Here is a 21,798-nt window from a genome sequence, read left to right as displayed (position 1 = left end):
CATGGATGTTGACTGGGACTTCGGTGGAAGCTACACTTTACTCTGGCCTGTGCCAAGAGATGGATGCAAAAGTACTGTATCCATCATGAAATGACAGCAGGCAGACTGTTAAGTTATTAGTGGAAAAGTACATACGTTTTTTTTCAATTTCAAACATTGAGGGGCATCGATACAAAGTTACGTTTTCAATCACAGAGTGGTAACGTAGTGTATTTGCCTGTACTTAATATCTAATGCCCGACTGTCAAAAGAGAGAAGGAACTCTCTACCTTAACACGCTCAGGATTCATACGTAGCGTATACCCCAGCTGCCTGGTTGATGATTCATGCGAATAGGGTCACGCACTTCTGTCGAATGAAGCACATTTGGTGACATTCCGTTTTCTTTAGAACTATTTCTCGGATTTTGAAAATAATTGTTTATTTTGAATTTATAATGTCCATTACTTTAATGCTGGGTGTAGAAAGTAGTGAGGATGCGGATAACAGTCAATTTTGTATTATCGTTATCTCGGAGAATATTGGCACTCTGGCAGAGTACTGCAAGTCCGACTAGGAGACCTGTTACTGAAAGTGAAAAGAGATTTTCGATACCTTATAGAGATTGTGACTTTTTTGAAGTGAACGTCTTAGCTGAATAACTCTCATTGTGACATTTCATCGTTGAACAATTTGACATGTCAATATTCAGAAAGAAAACGAGAATTAGATAAGTGTGGAAGTGTCATAATTTATAACTTTATAACTTATAGCGCGGCTATTAGCCCGCCTGGTGGCCATGATCGTTAAGGCGCTGAAGTCTAAAACGGTCTGACACCGAGGTTAGCCGGTTCGAGTCCCGTTGGTCGAAAACATTTTCAGCATCAGAAATGTTGGCCGGCAGGGTAGAGGAGGTGGTGGTATACAATTTCTAATCACTAGATTGTGTGCCAAAACCTCTCCACAGTGCTCATATGGAGTGAGGGCATATGACGCTGTTGATGGTGATTCGTCCGTCGGATGGAGACGTTAAGCCTTGAGCAGACCCCTTGGTGCTATTCGTCAGGAGTAGGCTATGTGCCGGCACCGGGTTTCACCCTCTCCCTAATATCATACATCACGTCATTCGTTTTATCTCATTAACTCCTCTGATGAGGTTGACGTCAGAGAGGGCATCCGGTCATAAAAACTCGCCACGACAGATGCATCTCACCTCATACCCGACCCCGTAGGAAAACGGGACAAGGGTTGGACAAGCAAACAACTTATAGCGCAGCTATTACAAGCCTAGCGCAGCCCTTGTAAGGCAGACCCTGCGATAAGTGTTGGTGACGTCTGCTGTATTCTACATGTTATTGTGTTGAAGGGTAGTGTTGTGCGCGAGTCCTGCTGCTAGTTAGTGGGATCCTTGGCAACATGGAAAGGTAAACAGCTAGTGACGAGCACACCGCTATGCTATAGTGACAGCGTTATACTACCTAAACGAAAAGAACTCAGCCTGAGTATTCACAAGACATACACCGCACGCCTGACCACACAACAACACGACGCTTTCCGAACTGAGCGTTCTCACGCCTTCGCAAGCAGATAGACTGACCCTGTCTCCCGGTGGGTGATGGTACGGACACTACCGTACGGTTGCAGAACCCACCAAGTGACAGTGGCAATGCAAGGAAGTGCACAAACGTCCATTCCCCTACCGAAGGGAATTAGTCGTTCTTAGTTTAAATCTTTCGGAAATGTAACCTGAGATGCTGCGGCCCAGAAACGTAGCTGGACAGAAATACAATAAAACATATCTAGTTAACCTTAATACTCACTCTGGTCCGACGGTGGTCTGAAGAGGCATATTGGAGACCGAGCTCATGTTTGAAAGTCTCGCAATTCTGATGCTGAAAGTGGCCTTCAGGGCCGGCTCGTCGAAACATGGGAAAGCACGTCGCGCTCCCAACGGCTCGAACTGTGTAGCAGCATGCCATCTGCAAGATGTAATTACGGATTAGTTTCTGACTAAATCTCTTCGAAATTACGGTAGATCGAAGAGTCTAGTTTTATTAAACATTTCATGCATCTAATTCATTGAAACTAAACAATATATGGGCATTAAAATATCATTTCATACTTAAGTGACAATGTCTTGTAAGATGTAGAATATATGTTATTTTGTTTACAATCAAGTCAGAGCATCAACGTTTCATTATAAGTAGGTAATGAGACTTTTGTACATCGTGGTTATTTCACCAGCATGTAGAGTCCAGGTGCTATTCTTGTCTCCAGCCATACGTTCGACGCGTTTATAACTGTATTTACAAATATTTATAGATTCGACCATTTATCACTGGAAAACTCACTAGGAGACTTTGCTAACGCGTCTCCACCGATTTCATTCATTTTCAATGTACAACGGTCGAAAACACAATGTTTTAAAAAATGTTGCCGCTCCGTTGAACGTAAGTGCAGTTCGGGTCCCTTCGCTACTATTCGAAGACAGGCAATATTACATGTTGTTGGGCCACCGTCTGACGTAGGATATCTATAGTTATAATGGACCACTTCCAGATGCTGCCATTGTGGCGTAGTGGTAACGAGTAAGACTGGTATTCTTGAAGTTTTACGTTCGAACACAACGGACTGCTTGTTATTTAGTTAACAGAAAGTAAATATAAAAGCTCCTGTCTCTTTTATGACTGTTTTAGTAATTAACACCAGGTACATCAATTCATTATACCACGGCTACATCACATTATTATTATTATTATTATTTTTTTTTAACATTTTAGCTTCAAACAGAAAGTGAAGGATTTTATTCTCAACAAAAAAAATAAATACATTTTGTGGCATAAACAAAATAATAACTTAGTGGCGTTTGTCATAGAAAATTCAAACAGTTGAACGTATATTAAAAACAATGCCACGATTCATTATTTAGTCCATCTTTCTTCCAACTCGACCACATCTTCCTGTCGAGTAGACTGCTCTCGGTCACAGCATTCCGGGCATCCTCGACAAGCTCTCACAAATCATCAAGACGGTATTGGCCGTTTTTTCGCAGATACTTCTTCACTTGTACAGCATATTCTTAATTGATTTCAAGTACAGAGGGTGACTAGGTCAGTCTATCAATTTGATATCCGGTCTGCTCGCAAACCAGTCTCGAATCAATTAAGATGTGTGGACTGGATGACTTCCCTGCTGAAATTGAAGACCTGTATAACAGTCACCTGTAAAGTCTGTGGCGGAAATCGCGTTCGTTGTTAATATCTTAGAGTGTTAACCTCTGCCTAGGTCTTAAAATAACGGCAAAGTATTCACAATGATACAAATATATAAATTCTAGAAATAATAATTAATCACGTAAATACATTAAAGTCTTATTAATTACTACATTATTCGCAGACATAAATTCAAAATATTTAAATAAAAATATAGTTTTTAATCTCGACCTCAGTGTTGAAAATTGTTTTCTTAATACCTGCATTGGGAATAACGGCATCCACAGAACAATTACATAATCCTTGCTTTAGTTATATGTTAAGAAATACTATTGAGGCTGCAGTTGCTGCTACTACAACAGCAAAAGAATATTATCATGAAATAAACCTGTCCGCCTCTGTGGTGTAGTGGTTAGCGTGATTATCTGCCACCCCCGGAGACCCAGTTTCGATTCCCGGCTCTGCCACGAAATTTGAAAAGTGGTACAAGGGCTGGAACGGGGTCCACTCAGCCTCGGGAGGTCAACTGAGTAGACGTGGGCTCGATTTCCACCTCAACTATCCTGGAATTGGTTTTCCGTGGTTTCCCACTTCTCCTCCAGGCAAATACAGGGATTGTACCTAACTTGAGGTCAAGGTCGCTGCCTTCCCTCTTCGAGTCTTCTCATCCCCATACAAGGCCCTTGTTCAACATAGCAGGTGAGGCCGCCTGGGCGAGATACTGGTCCTCCTCCCCAGCTGTATCCCCCGACCCAATGTCTCAAGTTCCAGGATACTGCACTTAAGGCGCTAGAGGTAGGATCCCTCGCTGAATTCGAGGGAAAAAACCAACCCTGGAGGTAAACAGACTAAGAAAGAAAGAAAGAAAGAAAGAAAGAAAGAAACCTACTTGAATGTCTTCATGAAATAATCAAAATATAATTTGCATGAATATTAAGTTTTAGTGGTTCTGCAAGTGCGTTGATTTGCATCAGGACGAAGCAAATCCCGTATAGCTCAGCGTTTCGGATTTTTTTTTTTTTTTTTTTTTTTTTTTTTTTTGCGATTGGCTTTACGTCGCACCGACACATATAGGTCTTATGGCGACGATGGGAAAGGAAAGGGCTGGGACTGGGAAGGAAGCGGCCGTGGCCTTAATTAAGGTACAGCCCCAGCATTTGCCTGGTGTGAAAATGGGAAACCACGGAAAACTATCTTCAGGGCTGCCGACAGTGGGGTTCGAACCACCTATCTCCCGAATACTGGATACTGGCCGCACTTAAGCGACTGCAGCTATCGAGCTTGGTTGTTTCGGATTCAAAATTGTTGCTCCTTTTCATTGTATTTCCTTACATGATAGTATAATGTAATAATATCAGAACACAGAAAGACTAACACTAGTATTGTGCACCTGTATTGTTTCATAAGTAACAGTGTATAATTTTTTTCGGTAAGGAACGATAACAGAATAAAAATTATAACTCGAACAAAGCTCAAACTCACAAACTTCGAATCATTTTGCGAACACTTCACTGCTCTTCCACGAGAAGCAGATCTTGGATTATGCCCTCTTAAACAGCATAGTGTAGAAACTACTTCAAATGACTACAAGCGCTCACTACAGGATAGCATAATGGAATAATATAAGAAGAAGCAGGAATTAACACTAACATTTTGCATGTGGCAAACCTAACATTTAATTTACTTATATCACTAAAGAACGATATCACAATAGAAACATTACTTAGACACATAGATATAACGAACTAGTAACCTTCGAATAATTAAGCGAGCGTTTTGCCGCTGTAAACTGAGAAGCAAATATCGAATGACTCCCTTCTTAAACACCTTAGTTCAGTATAGTTCACGGTGTTTCTATTGCTAATGTACAAGTGCATGCATAATTTATACCTCTTTGCCAATATATAACTAGGGACTGTGAGCTTAAGGCTGGGTTCACACGGTGCGAGTTGACTCGGAGCGAGTGGACTAGCATGATGCGCGCGCATCCCCTGACCAACTACTCGCATGTAATGGCTGTTCACACGACGTTGTACTCGCATCTGAATTAAGATGGCAGACCTCGTAAGGGAAGGTATATCAGCTGTTGCTGATATGTTAATTGTCGAGTTAGTGAATAGTGTTGAAAAAAGAACAAGAAAGAAAAAGAAAATGTGGGCACGGGAATGAATTCTACGACGTAATACATTCGGTGCGTCGACAAATTTTTTACGCGAAGTTCTAGAGGAGGATGAAAGCACATTTTAAAATCACTTACGACTCACAGCTATCCAGTTCGATCAACTTCTACAGATGATTAAATTACAAATACAGAAACGCGACACAAATATGAGAGCGGCTTTGCCAGCCCGTCTGAAACTCCAGGTTACACTACGGTACTTGGCGACTGGTGATTGCTTCAGATCGTTGGAATCTTTATATCGAGTTCCGAAGACTTCAATATCTACGTTTCTGCAGGCTGTGTTGGATGCGATCTATGATGCACTGAAGGAATACATTAAGGTAAATAACACATCATTTATTTCTACTTTTATTTACAGCTAGAAACATAATTATGCAATATTGCTACAGTACCAGGAATACTGTAAACATGGTTTTAACCCTTTTAGGACCACACCAGTTACAGCAGTTCAAGTTAGAAAGACCAACTCTTTTGTAAGTGGTGTAGCAATCATTCTGAGGAAAAATTCAAATGCTTGTAATAATGGAATCTCAATTATTTGTCTTCTGAAATATTGAGGAATTTATTTTTAGTATGAACAGGAAAAATTAAAGTGAACCAATTACTTGATATCAAGAGTAAATGTTAAATATGTTGAAATAAAAACTGAAATTAAAGTTCCTCCGTTTTCTTAACTTCAGTGCTAAAGTCCTGTGAGGTCTCCAAACTAAATGATGCCACCGATACTGCGGATAGCATCGTTTAGTGTGTCACTGTCTTCTACAGAATGAGTTTCGTCCCTTGCAAAGTTAACACTCACACTCACGTAGTTCCCAGGTAATTTTTCTAAATTGTCGGTGGGCGGTAGTGGTGTTCCTGGATGTGAGTTGGAAGTCGATGAGGTACTGCGTGATAAGGTGTCAGTCATTTGTATGCGTTGTATTCGTTTTTGAGCTATGATGTTCATAATTTCAGCTTGACATTGTAATGCATCATCTAAAGGGAGCTGTCGAAGCTGACAGGCTACATTGTTGCCAAAATGCGTAAATTCGTCTTCTACCTCTCTTCTTTTTACTTCTTCTTTTAACGACACTAAAGCCTTCAGTGTATTTTCAATATGCTTCGGTATTTCCGGCTTAAATTTTTACTTGGTGCTGGTCCAAAACTGAAATTTTGAGCTGATGAAGATTGTGCACAGCTTTCATTGTTTTCTGTTGTTCCTCTCTTCCCAGTTAGATCATGATGTATTTGAGTGAATGGTACCGTGTCATTTGCTGTGTTACTATCGTCGTTAGTAGGAGATTGCTGCAGTGCGTTTTCAGGTGGTTCAGATTCTGAATGTGTCGTCTGCGCCTAGAACAGATAAGAGAATAAGAAGATTATTTAGCTCTAGGCCTCTAATACTAGTTCTTTATTTTTAAGGTACCAAGCACCCCAGAGGAGTGGGCATCCATTGCAAGAGGATTTGAGGAAAAATGGAACTTTCCAGGTTGCTGTGGTGCACTTGACGGGAAACACGTGAATATTCAACAGCCCAACCATAGTCACAGCGATTTCTACAACTACAAGGGGTTTTATAGCACTGTACTTCTGGCATTGGTTGACAGTAACTTTTGTTTTACGTTCATCGATGTTGGTACGAATGGCCGCGCAAACGACAGCACCATATTCGCGAACTCATCACTGAAGGCAAACATTGAAAACAAAACGCTTGCCTTCCCTGATTGGGATGTCATAGTAGGACATGATGCATTTCCACTGAAGAGTTACCTCATGAAACCTTACTATAGACGCACTACTTTAACACGGGACGAGAAAATCTACAATTATCGTCTGTCTCGGGCAAGAAGAACAGCAGAAAACGCATTTGGAATCATGGCGATGAGATTCCGTATTTACCGGAGTTCTATCAACCTTTGCCCTGAAAAAGTCGACAAAATCGTAAATACCACATGTGCCCTTCATAATTGGCTGATAAAGACGTCTCCTCGTCTTTATATACCAACCAGTAGTTTGGACACCGAAGATGAGAGCGGTCAGATAAGAACCGGTTCATGGCGAGTAGAAAATCCTTCACACTCCCTTGCAAACCTACAGTCTCATCAAGGAAGCAACAACTACATTCAGCCTGCAGAAAATCGGCGGAAAAAATACATGCAATATTTTATTACTGACGGTGCTGTACCGTGGCAGTGGGGCATGATCGAGTAACATTAATTGTGAAACGAAGTATACAAACAGTATATATAGGCCTATCATGCCCAGTGCAAAATGCGTAGAAGTGACATTTCAGTTACAAAATCAACGTAGGCCTACATGTGATTAGTGTTAATTCTAACCTATTACGCTGACGAGCCGATATTTTTCATTTAGTGTAATTGTATTATTTTTCAGTTCTTTATTTGCATTTCATTACCGTCATAAACTGTTAAGTGACAGCGTGCTGCGATTTTAGGTTGTTGGTGTAACTGTTCAGTGAAAATATAATTGGAAATTGAAACAAACATCTACACTGAAATATAAGATACTTAGTGTGTTGGCATATATAATTTATTATGGGTTAACTGTTAAATATTCACTCAGCCTGGCAATACTAAATGGTTGACAATGTAGATATTATATTCCCTGACCCTTTAATAAATGATAGATGACAACAGAGTAGTAAATAAATACATAAATATCACACACTTACCAAGTTGGTGAAATTGCTTCTTGTCATAACTCCATTCAGGAATCTATCAGCGATGTCAAACCATTGAATTGTCGGTGAGTATATTTCTTCGGGTGATGTGCCTGACTTCTTAGATTTCTTAATTTTTAATACTTCTTGTCTATAAGTGCTACGAATGTTTTTAATCTTTTTGATGATTTCTTCGACGCCTACACCAGGAATATTCATTTTTTCTGCAATCCGTAGTAACGCTGAATCCATGACATTTTTTATTTTATAAGTGGGAAGCCTAGTATTCCACAACACTTCTTCAGATTCATACAATTTGTACAAATTTGATTGTCTGCATATCGCTCCACTTCCTTCCTTGCACCATCTTCAAACTTTCCGCCATCTTGAAACTGGTACTCGCTTGTAGAAAGTTGGGCACGGTCCGAGTTGACTCGCTTCTCTCAAACTCAGGCAACTGGACTCGCATCAACTGTTCACATGATGCGAGTAGCGGGCCAAACATGCGCGCGCATCATGCTAGTCCACTCGCTCCGAGTCAACTCGCACCGTGTGAACCCAGCCTATGTGTAAGTAACGGGTAATCTCAAAAACTACTGGACCGATTTTGAAATTTCTTTCACATTTGTTGAAAGATATAATTCCAGGTAACATGGGCTATGTATCATCACGCCGAACAAATCTCAGTAAGTCTCCACGGGACACCGAAAACCCCGTTCTAAGGCACTAAAACCAACCGCTTCCGAGGTATTGATACCGCACTCCACCACTATAGGAATCGGATGAAGAAATTACAGGCCGTAACCATGGCATTTTCAGCTCATGGGTTCTAGAATACAGGCCTGGTATTCGAAGTAGGAGCGTGAATGTAGCAAGGCCAAGGAGAGATTCTGCTTAAACATTTTAAACTCACAACTAGCGTTAATCTGCGAGATACTTATTGTTTATGGATCAAAATTTCCATACTCTTATGAGCCCATAATTCTACATTGCTGAAAGCACCGTCGCACGGCTATTAATGTACGCTGCGTCATGCAATTAGAATTATTTATTAAGGAATATTATTTCATATTTGCTAAGCAAGAGTATCTTACATTTGTACATTGTGTGCCTACCGACCAGATGGTAAGGTGTTGCGACACTCGCGCAGACTTCTGTCTTCACGAGGATTACGGTCTCAGAAGGAAACACAATGGCCAGCAAAATTAGTATTCTCGGAACGATAGCCAAGGTGGAAGAGAACGGAAGGGTTATTTCCAAACCCAACCGGGAAATACGTTGCCCAGGGCTAGCCGATCTACTGAACGAAGGGAGCACGTCATGCAAGATTCTTGGAAATGACGTCATGGAAAATCCAAGTCTGGAGACGGGTTTGAAACTTACAGTTGGCAGAAATAAGAATTAGATGAGATTTCAAACTCCCGCTTAGCTATAGACTAATAATAAAATTCGCCGGGAAAAAGCAGTCAAGCCAACATTGTATTAAAGGAAGTGGTACGAAAAGTAACTTCGCTGATTAAATTTATAAAGAAAAACTGAATGCAGATTCGTAATCAGGAACATTTTAGAAATATGACCAAATATTATAAGTTATTAATTAATGAAGATTTACTGGTCATAATTCTAAGAATTAGTGACGCTATACGCTGATTAGTTGAAGGCAAGGGACGCAAAACATGGCGCGAATGTGCCCGCCAAGTACACAGGAGCAAAATCTTAATTATTATAATTACCAGCGATCGAAATGAGTTGAGATTTGACATAGAGGCAAGAATCATATAATCACATTCGTTGACCGCAAGTTCAAGCCACCGACGGTCTGCATATAGTCAAATGGCGAAATTGGAACTGCTCACTCTAACGTGAACTCGGAAAGGGGATGAGACTCACATAAATATCCGTTCAGGCAACTGATAAGATTTGTAAACATTTGGTCGAGCAGTAACTACGTTCGAATACGTGTAACTATAACACTTGTAAAAATTTGGTCGAGCGACCACGATGTCAATGCGTGTAAGAAATACACTTGTAAGAGTTTGTTAGAGCGGTCTCTACTGTTTCTTTGGGTAGTGATCCAGTACGTGTAAAGACATTTGGTAAAAGTTCGTTGAGCTGTAACTATATTCAAATACGTGTAAAACATTCTGTGAAACTTTATTGTGTTAGGAGCGAGGAAAGGCGATTCTGGAAATATGAAGTTTCGCCTGTAGACTTTCAGATACGGGAGATACGTGGTCGGTCTAGCAGACGTTGACATTACTAAAGTGCCGCGTTCAGACAAACGAGTACGCGGTGGGCCGATAAGGTGATCGCGATATATCACCGGGAGGAGCGAAGAATGTATGTGTAAATTAAGCGGCTCAGAGAGAAGGCCAGAAGTGTAAATTGTTATGTAAAATAATTCTGAGTGTAAATTGTCAACATTCTAAGTGTTTAATAAGTGAAAAAGTGTGTAAATTTCAAAAAAGCACTAACATGAAAGCTACCAGGATGCAGGGCTAAGCCGGAAAGGGCCATGAGGCTCTTCGACCTGTATAACAAACAGGCAGAGATGAGCAGCAATCTCAATTTATTTATGTAGATTTGTTCGTGTTAGCGGGGAAAAATTATATATTTTAATATGGTAACTTGAGTGTCACGCAAGCCGCTTCACGGCTCGTATAATTCAGATAAATAGACAAAGGGACAAATTAATATGTAAATAATTGTATCAAACACTTTTTGATTCTTGCGTAATTTAGTGGAGTAAATTAGGGTTGAATTTGTTGTGTTGAAGTGCTTGAAGTGTTCATGATTGATTGTATATGAGCATGTTTCACGTATAAAGATAAATTGAGATTCATGTGAAAATTGCTCTAGAGATATTATCATTTAGACTTTCACGGCCCGTGTAACTATTCATGAGTTCTATTTTTGGGCTTATGCCGTGTAAATAATTATAAACACACTCAACGTTTCAAAAGGAACCTTGCCTTTCTTCATCAGGAGACAAAAGAGAAGAGAAACGACGTATTGATGGTTGCTAGGAGAAAGCAACAAGGAAGCTTCAAATGGTGCCCAAAGATGTAAAGGGGACGCCATTTTAGCCCAATGCTAGAGACAATGAATAGTAGCAGCAAAGCATTACTCTCTAATGGTTCTGATTATAGGTAGCCATGATTCACTGAGGTTGTAACCTGTATCGCGGTTGAAATTATCTGGATGTTTACGTATTTCAACCGCCTCCCTGATAATTCTTGGGCGATATTGCTGTATACGGGCAAGAACATCCACTTCTTGGAACAAGACATCATCACCAGGTGTTAGGGCATGGTCAGCAACAGCTGATTTATCAGGTTGGTTGAGTCTGATACATCTGGTATGTTCTTTGATGCGAGTACACACCGTTCTCGAAGTCTGCCCAATATAAACCTTGCCAAAAGTACAGGGAACTCTGTAGATACCAGGTTGTTGTAATTTAGGCAAACTATCCTTAGTTGGTCGCAGGAGTTGCCTAATCTTAACTGATGTTCCAAAAACAGTTCGTACATGGTACCTACGTAAGATTTTAGCAATACGATCCGTCGTGTTATATATGTAAGGTAGGTAAGCAGTTCCTTTTACATCTTTTTTCTTAACAGACGTCCGATTATGTGCCGATTTCAGAACCCTTGAGATCAAAACTCTGCTGTAACCGTTGCTCTCAAAGGTGGTTCTCAAGGTGTTAATTTCCTCTTGTAGATCTGACGCTTCACAAATCCTCCTGATCCTGGTAGTCAGAGTTGTAAGGATACCATGTTTCTGGGCAGGGTGATGGTGAGAATCTGCGTGGAGATATCTATTGGTGTGTGTGGGCTTATGATACACGCTGTGTCCTAAAGATCCATCCTCTTTCTTGGTGACGAGAACATCCAAAAATGGTATCTTGCCGTCAGATTCCATTTCCAAGGTGAAACAAATGGAAGGGTGCTGGCGATTAAGGTGATCCAGAAAGTGACCAAGATTGTCTTCACCTTGTGTCCATACGACGAACGTATCATCCACAAATCGCCACCAGATCTTCGGTTTGCAAGGTGCCGACGACAAAGCTTTCTCTTCGAAGTTTTCCATGAAGAAATTGGCCACAACAGGAGAGAGAGGACTTCCCATGGCCACACCATCTGCTGCTACTATTCATTGTCTCTAGCATTGGGCTAAAATGGTGTCCCCTTTACATCTTTGGGCACCATTTGAAGCTTCCTTGTTGCTTTCTCCTAGCAACCATCAATACGTCGTTTCTCTTCTCTTTTGTCTCCTGATGAAGAAAGGCAAGGTTCCTTTTGAAACGTTGAGTGTGTTTATAATTATTTACACGGCATAAGCCCAAAAATAGAACTCATGAATAATTGCTCTAGAGATGTTTTCTGACTTAGGTCAGTTTCTCGTAAACTTTATAAATGTTAAGATATGTTGTATGATTAACCAGTCCTACGATTACGATGTTGCCAGTGAATTTTAATATTGTGGAACTGGAACCATGTCTGGTAGTTTTGAAAGTAAACAGCAATGTGTGCCGTGAAGTTTCGCCAGTCGACAGCAATAGTAATACCCAATAGAAGTATCGGAGTGACAAATGGACGGGTTATGTCTACACGAATGTTTAATAATAATGCTTCGTGAATAGGGCACGGGCCTGATTTTATAAAATGATTGCAAGTTAAAGTAATTTAAAAGTGGAGATAACATGAGGCACGTGGAAGACTGTAATTCGAGTGGTAAATTTGATTTTATATTAATTGTTGATTTTACGTTTATGGACCCCATAATAATCATAATACCATTGTTTAGAAGCGATAGAGGCACTTGTATATGATGGCCACGCCATGTTGGAGGCTCAGAGTGGGTTAAGCACATTTTTATTTTGGAAGTCGAGCGGGACAAAAATCCGGCATGAGATAAAATTGAGTCGTACTGATATTTATGATAAAATAGACGAATCCGGAGGCCTACGTCGATGTTCTGTGCCGATTCCGGTGTTATTAGTGGCAGAAGGGTCCGCGCATCGAGGATTAATAAATATTTTGAAGAGTTCCGGTGGAAGAAATGGACTTTAAATGAGAAGGAAGGAATAATTTAGCAGTCGCAGGGACTGAATGGAGATTTCCAGTCGCGAGGTGCCATGGGATTTGAGACTTATCATCGTTATTGTGTCCCGACCGATGTGAAATCGGATCTTGGTTGATCATATGGGATTTAACATATGTGACTGAATTATAAAGATTGGAAATTAAAATATAAAATTAATAATAATAATAAATATACACTGACTGAGCATGTGTCATGGGATAGCGGAGCACTGAAGTGCAGGTGTGTTGTCTGCGCACCACACGCCCCCTGTGCCAGCGGCAGTTGTATAGAAGACCTTGTGAGCAGTGGCTGTGCATGTGACAGGTGTAGCATGGAACGTCGTCGTGAGCTGATACCGTTCGAACGGGGTATGATGGTCGGTGCCCGACGGATGGGAAGTGCGATTTCGGAAGTGGTGCGGGAATTCGGCTTCACACGATCAACCGTGTCCAGGGTGTATCGTGAATGGTTGAATGTGGATGTCACCGTCCACAAAAGAAGAACGACCGGCCGTCCAGCCACCCTCGATGACCATGACCGGCGACATCTGAGACGGATTGTCAATAGTGAGAGACGGGCAACCGTGCAACAAATCACGGCTCAATTCAACACAGGCTGTGCTAGACACGTCTCCCAGTGAACAATCCGTAGAAACACGGGTTCTATGGAGTATAGGAGCCGGCGTCGCATACGGGTGCCACTGTTAACCTAACGTCATCGGGCACAACGACGCGCATTTGTCGCCAGTCACCAGGGATGGACACTGGAACAATGGCGTAACGTGATATGGTCGGACGAATCACGATTTCAACTGCACCATGCCGATGGGAGTCACCGTGTATGGTGCAGATCACATGAAGCGATGTATCCCGCCTGACTCGAAGGTGTGGTTCAGGGCGCTGGTGTTTCTGTTATGGTCTGGGGTGCATTTTCCTGGTATGGAATGGGCCCCCTAGTTGTTCTGGAAGAGACTTTGAAGGGTACGCGGTATGTTGAGCTGTTCGGAGACCATCTCCACCTATTTTTGGCCTTCCAGCGCGGTTCTGCGGTGTTTTAAGATGATAACGCGCCGCCACATCGCTCCCACGTCGCCCGGAAATGGTTCCAGGAACATGCAGCGGAGGTCTAACGGCTGCCATGGCCACTCAGGAGCCCCGATATGAACCCTATCGAGCATATCTGGGATGTCCTGGAAAGCAGGCTCCGTGCCATGGATCCTGCACCCACGAACAGACCAGCATTGGCGGCCGCTCTGCAAACGATTTGGTGTCAGCTGCGTCCAGAGGACTACCAGGGACTTGTCGACTCACTTCCATGGTGTCTCACTGAAGTTCGCAGGGCCAGAGGAGGCCCGACAGGCTATTAGGTGACTATCCCATGACATTTGCTAAGTCAGTGTAAATAAAATAATAATAATAATAATAATAATAATAATAATAATAATAATAATAATAATAATAATAATAATAATAATAAAGTGATAATAATATTCCAAGTAAATCGTGAATTAACTGATCTCTTACTGCCCAAACAGGATCGGAACCGTGAAGGTTACGGATTAATAATAATAATAATAATAATAATAATAATAATAATAATAATAATAATAATAATAATAATAATAATGTTAACTGCTGTGAAACAATTGATAATAATTTATTATAGTACTAATTTGAAGAATAATCAGAAGAAGAACTTACAATAATACTTCTGAGAATAATAATAATGTTGATAATTGAAATTAAAATGTTATAATGATTAAGTGTTACGATAAGGAAGATCTCCAATAATAATAATAATAATGAAATAAATAATTTTATTACGGATTATATTTATTATGTCCGCCTCTGTGGTGTAGTGGTTAGCGTGATTAGCTGCCACCCCCGGAGGCCCGGGTTCGATTCCCGGCTCTGCCACGAAATTTGAAAAGTGGTACGAGGGCTGGAACGGGGTCCACTCAGCCTCGGGAGGTCAACTGAGTAGAGGTGGGTTCGATTCCCACCTCAGCCATCCTGGAAGTGGTTTTCCGTGGTTTCCCACTTCTCCTCCAGGCGAATGCCGGGATGGTACCTAACTTAAGGCCACGGCCGCTTCCTTCCCTCTTCCTTGCCTATCCCTTCCAATCTTCCCATCCCTCCACAAGGCCCCTGTTCAGCATAGCAGGTGAGGCCGCCTGGGCGAGGTACTGGTCATACTCCCCAGTTGTATCCCACGACCAAGAGTCTGAAGCTCCAGGACACTGCCCTTGAGGCGGTAGAGGTGGGATCCCTCGCTAAGTCCGAGGGAAAAACCGAACCTGGAGGGTAAACAGATGATGATGATGATTATATTTATTACGTGATTTGTTGACACTGAATAGGGAAGTCAGCTGGCGAAATGACGTAATTACGCAATTATGATGTAAAAAGTAAGCTAAGTTTATGATGACAAATGCGATGACAAATCTCTACTTCTGGACGTTTAGGTTAGAGTCCCTTTGTCGTTTTCTTTCCGCTAACAATAGCATATCTTGGGTAGGAATTTCATTCTGAGAAATGAAGAACTTTTTAATCCTTGAAATTAGCACTGAGACCTATTCTTGTGTGTAGAAAAATATACTTCTGATCTTCATTTCCCTGGTTTAGCCAATTATTTCTAACACTCTTGAATATGTGCAATGTATAAAATAATATATATTTTTCTGTTGGATTAAAAGGATTGAAATAAATAATGTAATGATACCAGCACAAAGAAGTTATGTGTTATGATTCACTCTAATATTATAGCATATCAGTGAAAAAACAACAAATCCACATTCATGTAACACTTTTAGTACCTGGAGTATTAATTTCCTCCATTCTCCTGCCTGTAAAATTTTTACAGGACATAAGGCAATAATGTCCTCATTTGCAAAAACTTAAATAGATGTTAGCATGAATGCTTGAGTTTTAGTAGCTATGTCATTGTTTTCTGGAAAGTTTTCTACACGACCCCGCCTGCGTTAAGATAATTTTATAAAAATATAACGTTGGCAATTCTTCATGTGGTTTTAGACATTTTGCTTTTTATTTTACTCGAGAATCCTTCAAACCTACGTCACTCTTCATATCAGCACCTAATATTCTTAATTACGAAGTGTGAGGTAAGGTGAAAACTCATGAATTTCTCAGTTGAATATATGTAATAGGAAATGAAAAGTCTTGAGTTTTTGAGCGAGTGGCAATGTGTCATCACTGTCTACGTTTAGTAACTCATTAATGCAATCATGTACAGTTAAGCGCATTTTATTTAACTAACTGTATCCAGTGATATAGACGAGTTACTGAAAGCATTCAAATGAAGCCGGGCTGAGTGGCTCAGACGGTTGAGGCGCTGGCCTACTGACCCCAGCTTGGCAGGTTCGATCTTGGCTCGGTCTGTTCGTATTTGAAGATGCTTAAGTACGTCAGTCGGCCCCATGGTGTTGGGGTAGCTTGCCTACCTCTTACCCAGAGGCCCCGGGTTCGATTCCCGGCCAGGTCAGGAATTTTTACCTGGACCTGAGGGCTAGTTCGAGGTCCACTCAGCCTACGTGATTAGAATTGAGGATCTATCTGACGGTGAGATGGCGGTCCTGGTCTAGAAAGCCAAGAATAACGGCCGAGAGGATTCGTCGTGCTGACCACACGACACCTCGTAATCTGCAGGCCTTCGGGCTGAGCAGCGGTCGCTGGTAGGCCAAGGCCCTTCAAGGGCTGTAGTGCCATGGTGTTTGGTTTGGTTTGATTTTTCAAGTACGTCAGCCTGCTGTTAGTAGATTTATTGGCAGGTAGATGAACTCCTGCAGGACAAAATCCGGCACCTCAGATTGTTCGAAAATCGTAGTAGTTAGGGGGATGTAAAGCAAATAACATTGATCATTCAAATGACTTAGTAAACACTCAAGTGCTGCACATGTGTTACATAGCAGACTATATCCTAAAATTCAGCTGTATTTTTAGAAGGTGCATTGCAGACATTTAAGCATACTTGCACGCTTGTATTTGAAAATGTTCATAGATATCTTGACAGTTGAAATGTCTCTACTTTGAAGTTTGTAAATCAAAACCTCATCGACAACAATTTTGGTTCAAAATTGAAGTACATTTAGGTTTGTTAACGTACCGAACATGTCGTCAAAATTTGATATCCTTTCTCTTTCTCACCATGTCTTGAAGTTCAGTTCATCATTCTTCAATATATCCTTTCTCGTTTCTTTTGACGATTTTCGTTTAGCAAGAATTGGATGTGACATATATGAATGCTGCCCAGGAAATATAGTTGACACAGCATCGTCATTTAATTTTGGCTTTACACCAGGCAGTCTTTTTTGCAGTGTCTACACGAATTATGTCATTTTCGGAAAAATAAATGTCTATTACAGACACAAGCACGTTAATTGGGTTCAACATTCGCTCGGTGTAGAGCATAAATCCATTTAGCTCGCTTCTCTATTTTTCACTAGGAAGTGCAAATATTGAAATAGACCTTTCTTTATTTCGACGGTAATTGGATGTACAGCCAGGTACACTACACGTCCGTCCCATAATGCAAAGAGAAGCCTTAACTACACTAATACATTGTACATTAGTACGTACATACATACATACATACATACGTACATACATACATACATACGTACATACATACATACATACATACATACATACATACATACATACATACATACATACATACATACATACATACATATCCCACATCGTTCCATCTTAAGCGATGGGTCGGCAAACGAGGCTTCTGCACCAGTTGCGGTCCCTGAACTTCTCTCCTTCTTCAATGCTTTCCAAAGTATGTCCTTTCTGTTGAATATCAATCTTCACCATGTCCTTGTACCTGAGCCTTGGTCGCCCTCTTGGCCTTTTGTCTTCAAATTTTAGATCGTACATTTCTTTGGTAATCTGTTATCACCCATGCGTCGCATATGTCCATACCATCTCAGTCGCTGTACTGTTATTTTGTCCTGCAGTCTTACAACTTGAGCCTGCTTGCGGATTTCCTCATTACGGACTCTGTCCCTCCGTGTTTTGAAGATCATGCTACGGACAAATTTCATTCCTGCTGCCTGGATTCTACTAACATCTTTGTTTCTCATGGTCCATGTTTCGCAACCATAGGTCAGGACTGGTACGTAATAAGTTTCATATATGACTCTCTTACATTTTGTTGGTATTTTCTTGTTCCATTTTATGTCTTTAACTATTTTGTAAAAGTTGATACCTGCCTGATTTCTGTGGGAAATTTCCTTATCTATAGAACCAGTATCAGAGATAACACTTCCAAGATATTTGAATTGATGGTTCATCTGTAGCTGTTTCCCCTCCATTTCAATGTGTCCCATTGGTTGCCCGTATCTCTTCATGACCATAACCTCACTTTTCTCTTGGCTGAAGATGAGTCCATATTCTTTAGCATATTCTGCCCAGGAGTTTATTTGTCCTTGAAGATCTTCTTTAGAGTCTCCCCACAAGCATATATCATCCGCGAACAACATAACTTTCATTTTTTTTACCTCCAATGGTTTGGTGAACTTTTCTCTGAATCTCGTTCATCACAGTGATGAAAGGAAGAGGAGACAGAACACCACCCTGTCTTAACCCAGATTTTATATCAAAGGTTTCAGTCATTCCTACAGGTGTTTTGACTTTACTTCGGGTATCTTCATACAAATTCTTGATCCGGTGTATCATGTCATCCTGTATTCCAATTTTCTTCAGTGCTTCCCACACCTTCTCTCTATTCACTGCATCAAATGCTTTCTTGATATCCAGAAAGGCTAACCACAAATCTCGGTTGTGTTCATAGTATTTTTCCATTAACTGACGGACTGTAAAGATTAAATAAGTTGTTGATCTCCCCTTCCTGAATCCATACTGTTCTTCGAAGAGGTTCTCTTCAATAAGGGGTCTGATTTTACGCTCTATAATTCTTTCATAAAGTTTACCAACTTGAGATGTTAAAGTGATGCCTCTATAGTTGGAACATTTATTTCTGTCTCTTTTCTTGAAGATTGGAATTATGATGCCTGTTTTCCAATCGACTGGTATGTCCCCTTCTTTCCAGATCTTACGAAAGAGTCTGTAGATCCAATGTTTTCCAGAAATGCCCATTGCCTTGATCATTTCTCCATTAATTTCATCAGCCCCTGCTGATTTTCCAGTTTTGATGTATTTCCAGGCATATTCTACATCATTCCATGTTAATTCTAACCTGTTGTCAGAGGCAGACTTGCAGGAGGTAGTACCGGTACTGTCTTTTTGAGTAGGCTGCATGCAATTCACATTTAGTAATTCATCAAAGTAAGTCCTCCAAGTCTCTTTGATCTTCTCATATTCAGTGATCAGATTTTCATTATCATCTCTTAGGTATTTGGAGTGTTCTTTATCTCTTTTTCTATTTTTCATCATCCCATATAAAACTTTCTTATTGCCATTAACATCATCTTTCAACACTTCTCTCGTTCTTCTGTAACGACTTTGTTTGCTTGTTTTTTAGCAACCCTGTAGAGTTCCTTATTGTGATCAGTCCGGTTCTTGAAATATTTTCTGAACATGTTGTTCTTGTTCAGGACAGCAGTTCTTGTTCTGTCATTCCACCATGGAATTTCCTACCATCTTCTTGTGCCACTGGTTCGTCCACAAACCTTCTCAGTTATCATTACTAGATTTTCTTTCAGATCCTTCCATTCCTCCTCAACTGTTCTTTCATCTGTCTTTGGTATCACTGTTTTGATGTTTTCTTGGAACTCTATTATTCTATCATTGTCCTTCAGCTTGCAGGTCTTGAGTTTCTTTACCTGTGTGGTTCTTACTTCTTTTAACCTGTTAAACTTTAAGTATCCAATGAGGAGTCTATGATCACTTTCCAGGGAGACGCTAGGAATCACTTTTACATCTAAACTTAAAAACTAATACATTGTAAAAATCATAATTATATAATAAACATTAATAGTACGTTAGAGAGTTCATATTAAGTCAGTGGGTTCTCCTTACCTGTCACATAACCTAGCAATTCTTCCTAACATCAGACTGCTCAAATTACAATACTATAGTAGGTAACACATACTATTGCTGAAAATACATCTTTTACATCTTTTACTGATGCTTTATCATACAGTTATCACTTGCAAACGCGAGCGAACTCCTCTAATGATACTGAACAACGTGCTACCAAAGCAGCATTAAAACAAGATTCATACCTCCATATCGATGCACTAAAGATTGACGTCATGACCACCGAGTAGTTACGTGTGGCAGGCTGGATCTACCTATGCAGTTGGCCGTGATCCAGCCGTTTCCCCGTGATGGTGGAACAAACAAAGAAAGACACAGATTCGTAAGCTAAAAACTACTGTTACGGTCTTGAGTTGACCTAAATTGGATAAATGTGTCAAAATAGGCGTATGCAACTTTATTTATTAGACTTACCCTGTGTATAACTGAATATGTGTGAAAAGCCTATAAAACGAACATTACTCGTTTGATATATAAAAAGCTGTCTAGTCAGAATGTCTTCAAGTCACTTGGCAATACAACATATTTTCAACTACATTTAAAACTTCTGGCAAAGTTTTCAATTTTAAACCGACATTGTATTTTTACTACTGCACATTTAGAACATTTCGGTCTAGAAAGCCAAGAATAATGGCTAGGAGGATTCGTCGTGCCAACCGCACCATCGTAATCAGTAGACCTTTGAACTGAGCAGCAGTTGCTTGGTAAGCCAAGGCCCTTCAGGGCTATTGCGCCATGGGGGTTTGGTTTGGGTTTATAAAGAACATTCACCAACAATTTCTTTAATCATGCCTGAGTTGACATACGAATGCTGACGGCTCTAATTCTGTTCAAAATATTGTTGGTTAATGGGGCCGAATTATTAATCTCCACAGTGCTGAATTAGTTAACAGGTTTTGACCAAATTAGGTGAAATTAGTAGGGGGTGGGGCCAAGTTAGTAAACTCCTATTTTGTCACTCCGTGACAGGCCCGCTGAGCAGTAGCGGCGATTGGAAATTAGAAATGGCGAGTGGGGATGTACAGTCAACAAATAGTACCCGGGTTTGTGGAATATAGCGGGTGGCGCGGCTGGGCGCGGTGTATGCACATCAAAACTGACAAAAATAGAACTACAAAGTGGTAAGATTTTTTGATGCTCTCTGATCGAATGTCGGCAGAGAGGTAAAGGTTGATAGTTTACCTAGTTATGTGCGGTAATAAAAGTTTTTTTAGATTTTTATTCAATACTATGCAATAAAACGTTTACCAAAAAAAATATATTACACACGCATTACAGTTAAATAGAAGAACGGTGTGATTATACAATTAAAAATCGCTAAGAAACTAATAGACACTAAAGAGACTGCCAGACAGACGAATGCGCGTGGCAGGTAGGTGAACCATACCTCAGTGTCCATGTCCTTGGTATGTACACCCCTGCTACCCCTCCTCACAAAACATGCTAAGTCTCCACTACTTGCTATGGCGCTCTACAAATCTGTTAGAAGCGAAGAACGACATTTTGTGCGTATTTCCTTATAATAATATTGTTAATACATAAAGAAAATAAAGGAAAGAATTAGATGATAAGACAACAGGACTTGTGCATATTGCTAATAATGTCTATAATTCCTAATTCCATCAGACTGAAACGGAATAAAAATGTAATGTT

The 21,798-nt window shown here is 40.5% G+C and overlaps 1 protein-coding gene across 1 annotated transcript in view; it reads right to left on the bottom strand.

Annotated features, from left to right (window-relative positions):
- The window catches only part of LOC136859064 (uncharacterized), a 792,234-nt gene that overhangs the window by 299,657 nt on the left and 470,779 nt on the right, over positions 1 to 21,798 (bottom strand). Inside the window, exon 32 of the mRNA XM_068225768.1 lies at positions 1,800 to 1,958. Coding sequence (XP_068081869.1) covers positions 1,800 to 1,958 — 159 coding nt within the window. The remainder of the gene's footprint in view (positions 1 to 1,799; positions 1,959 to 21,798) is intronic.

The sequence above is a fragment of the Anabrus simplex genome, chromosome 1, assembly GCF_040414725.1.
Source record: "Anabrus simplex isolate iqAnaSimp1 chromosome 1, ASM4041472v1, whole genome shotgun sequence".
Taxonomy (NCBI): Eukaryota; Metazoa; Arthropoda; class Insecta; order Orthoptera; family Tettigoniidae; genus Anabrus; species Anabrus simplex.
This window is presented reverse-complemented; position numbering and strand designations above follow the sequence as displayed.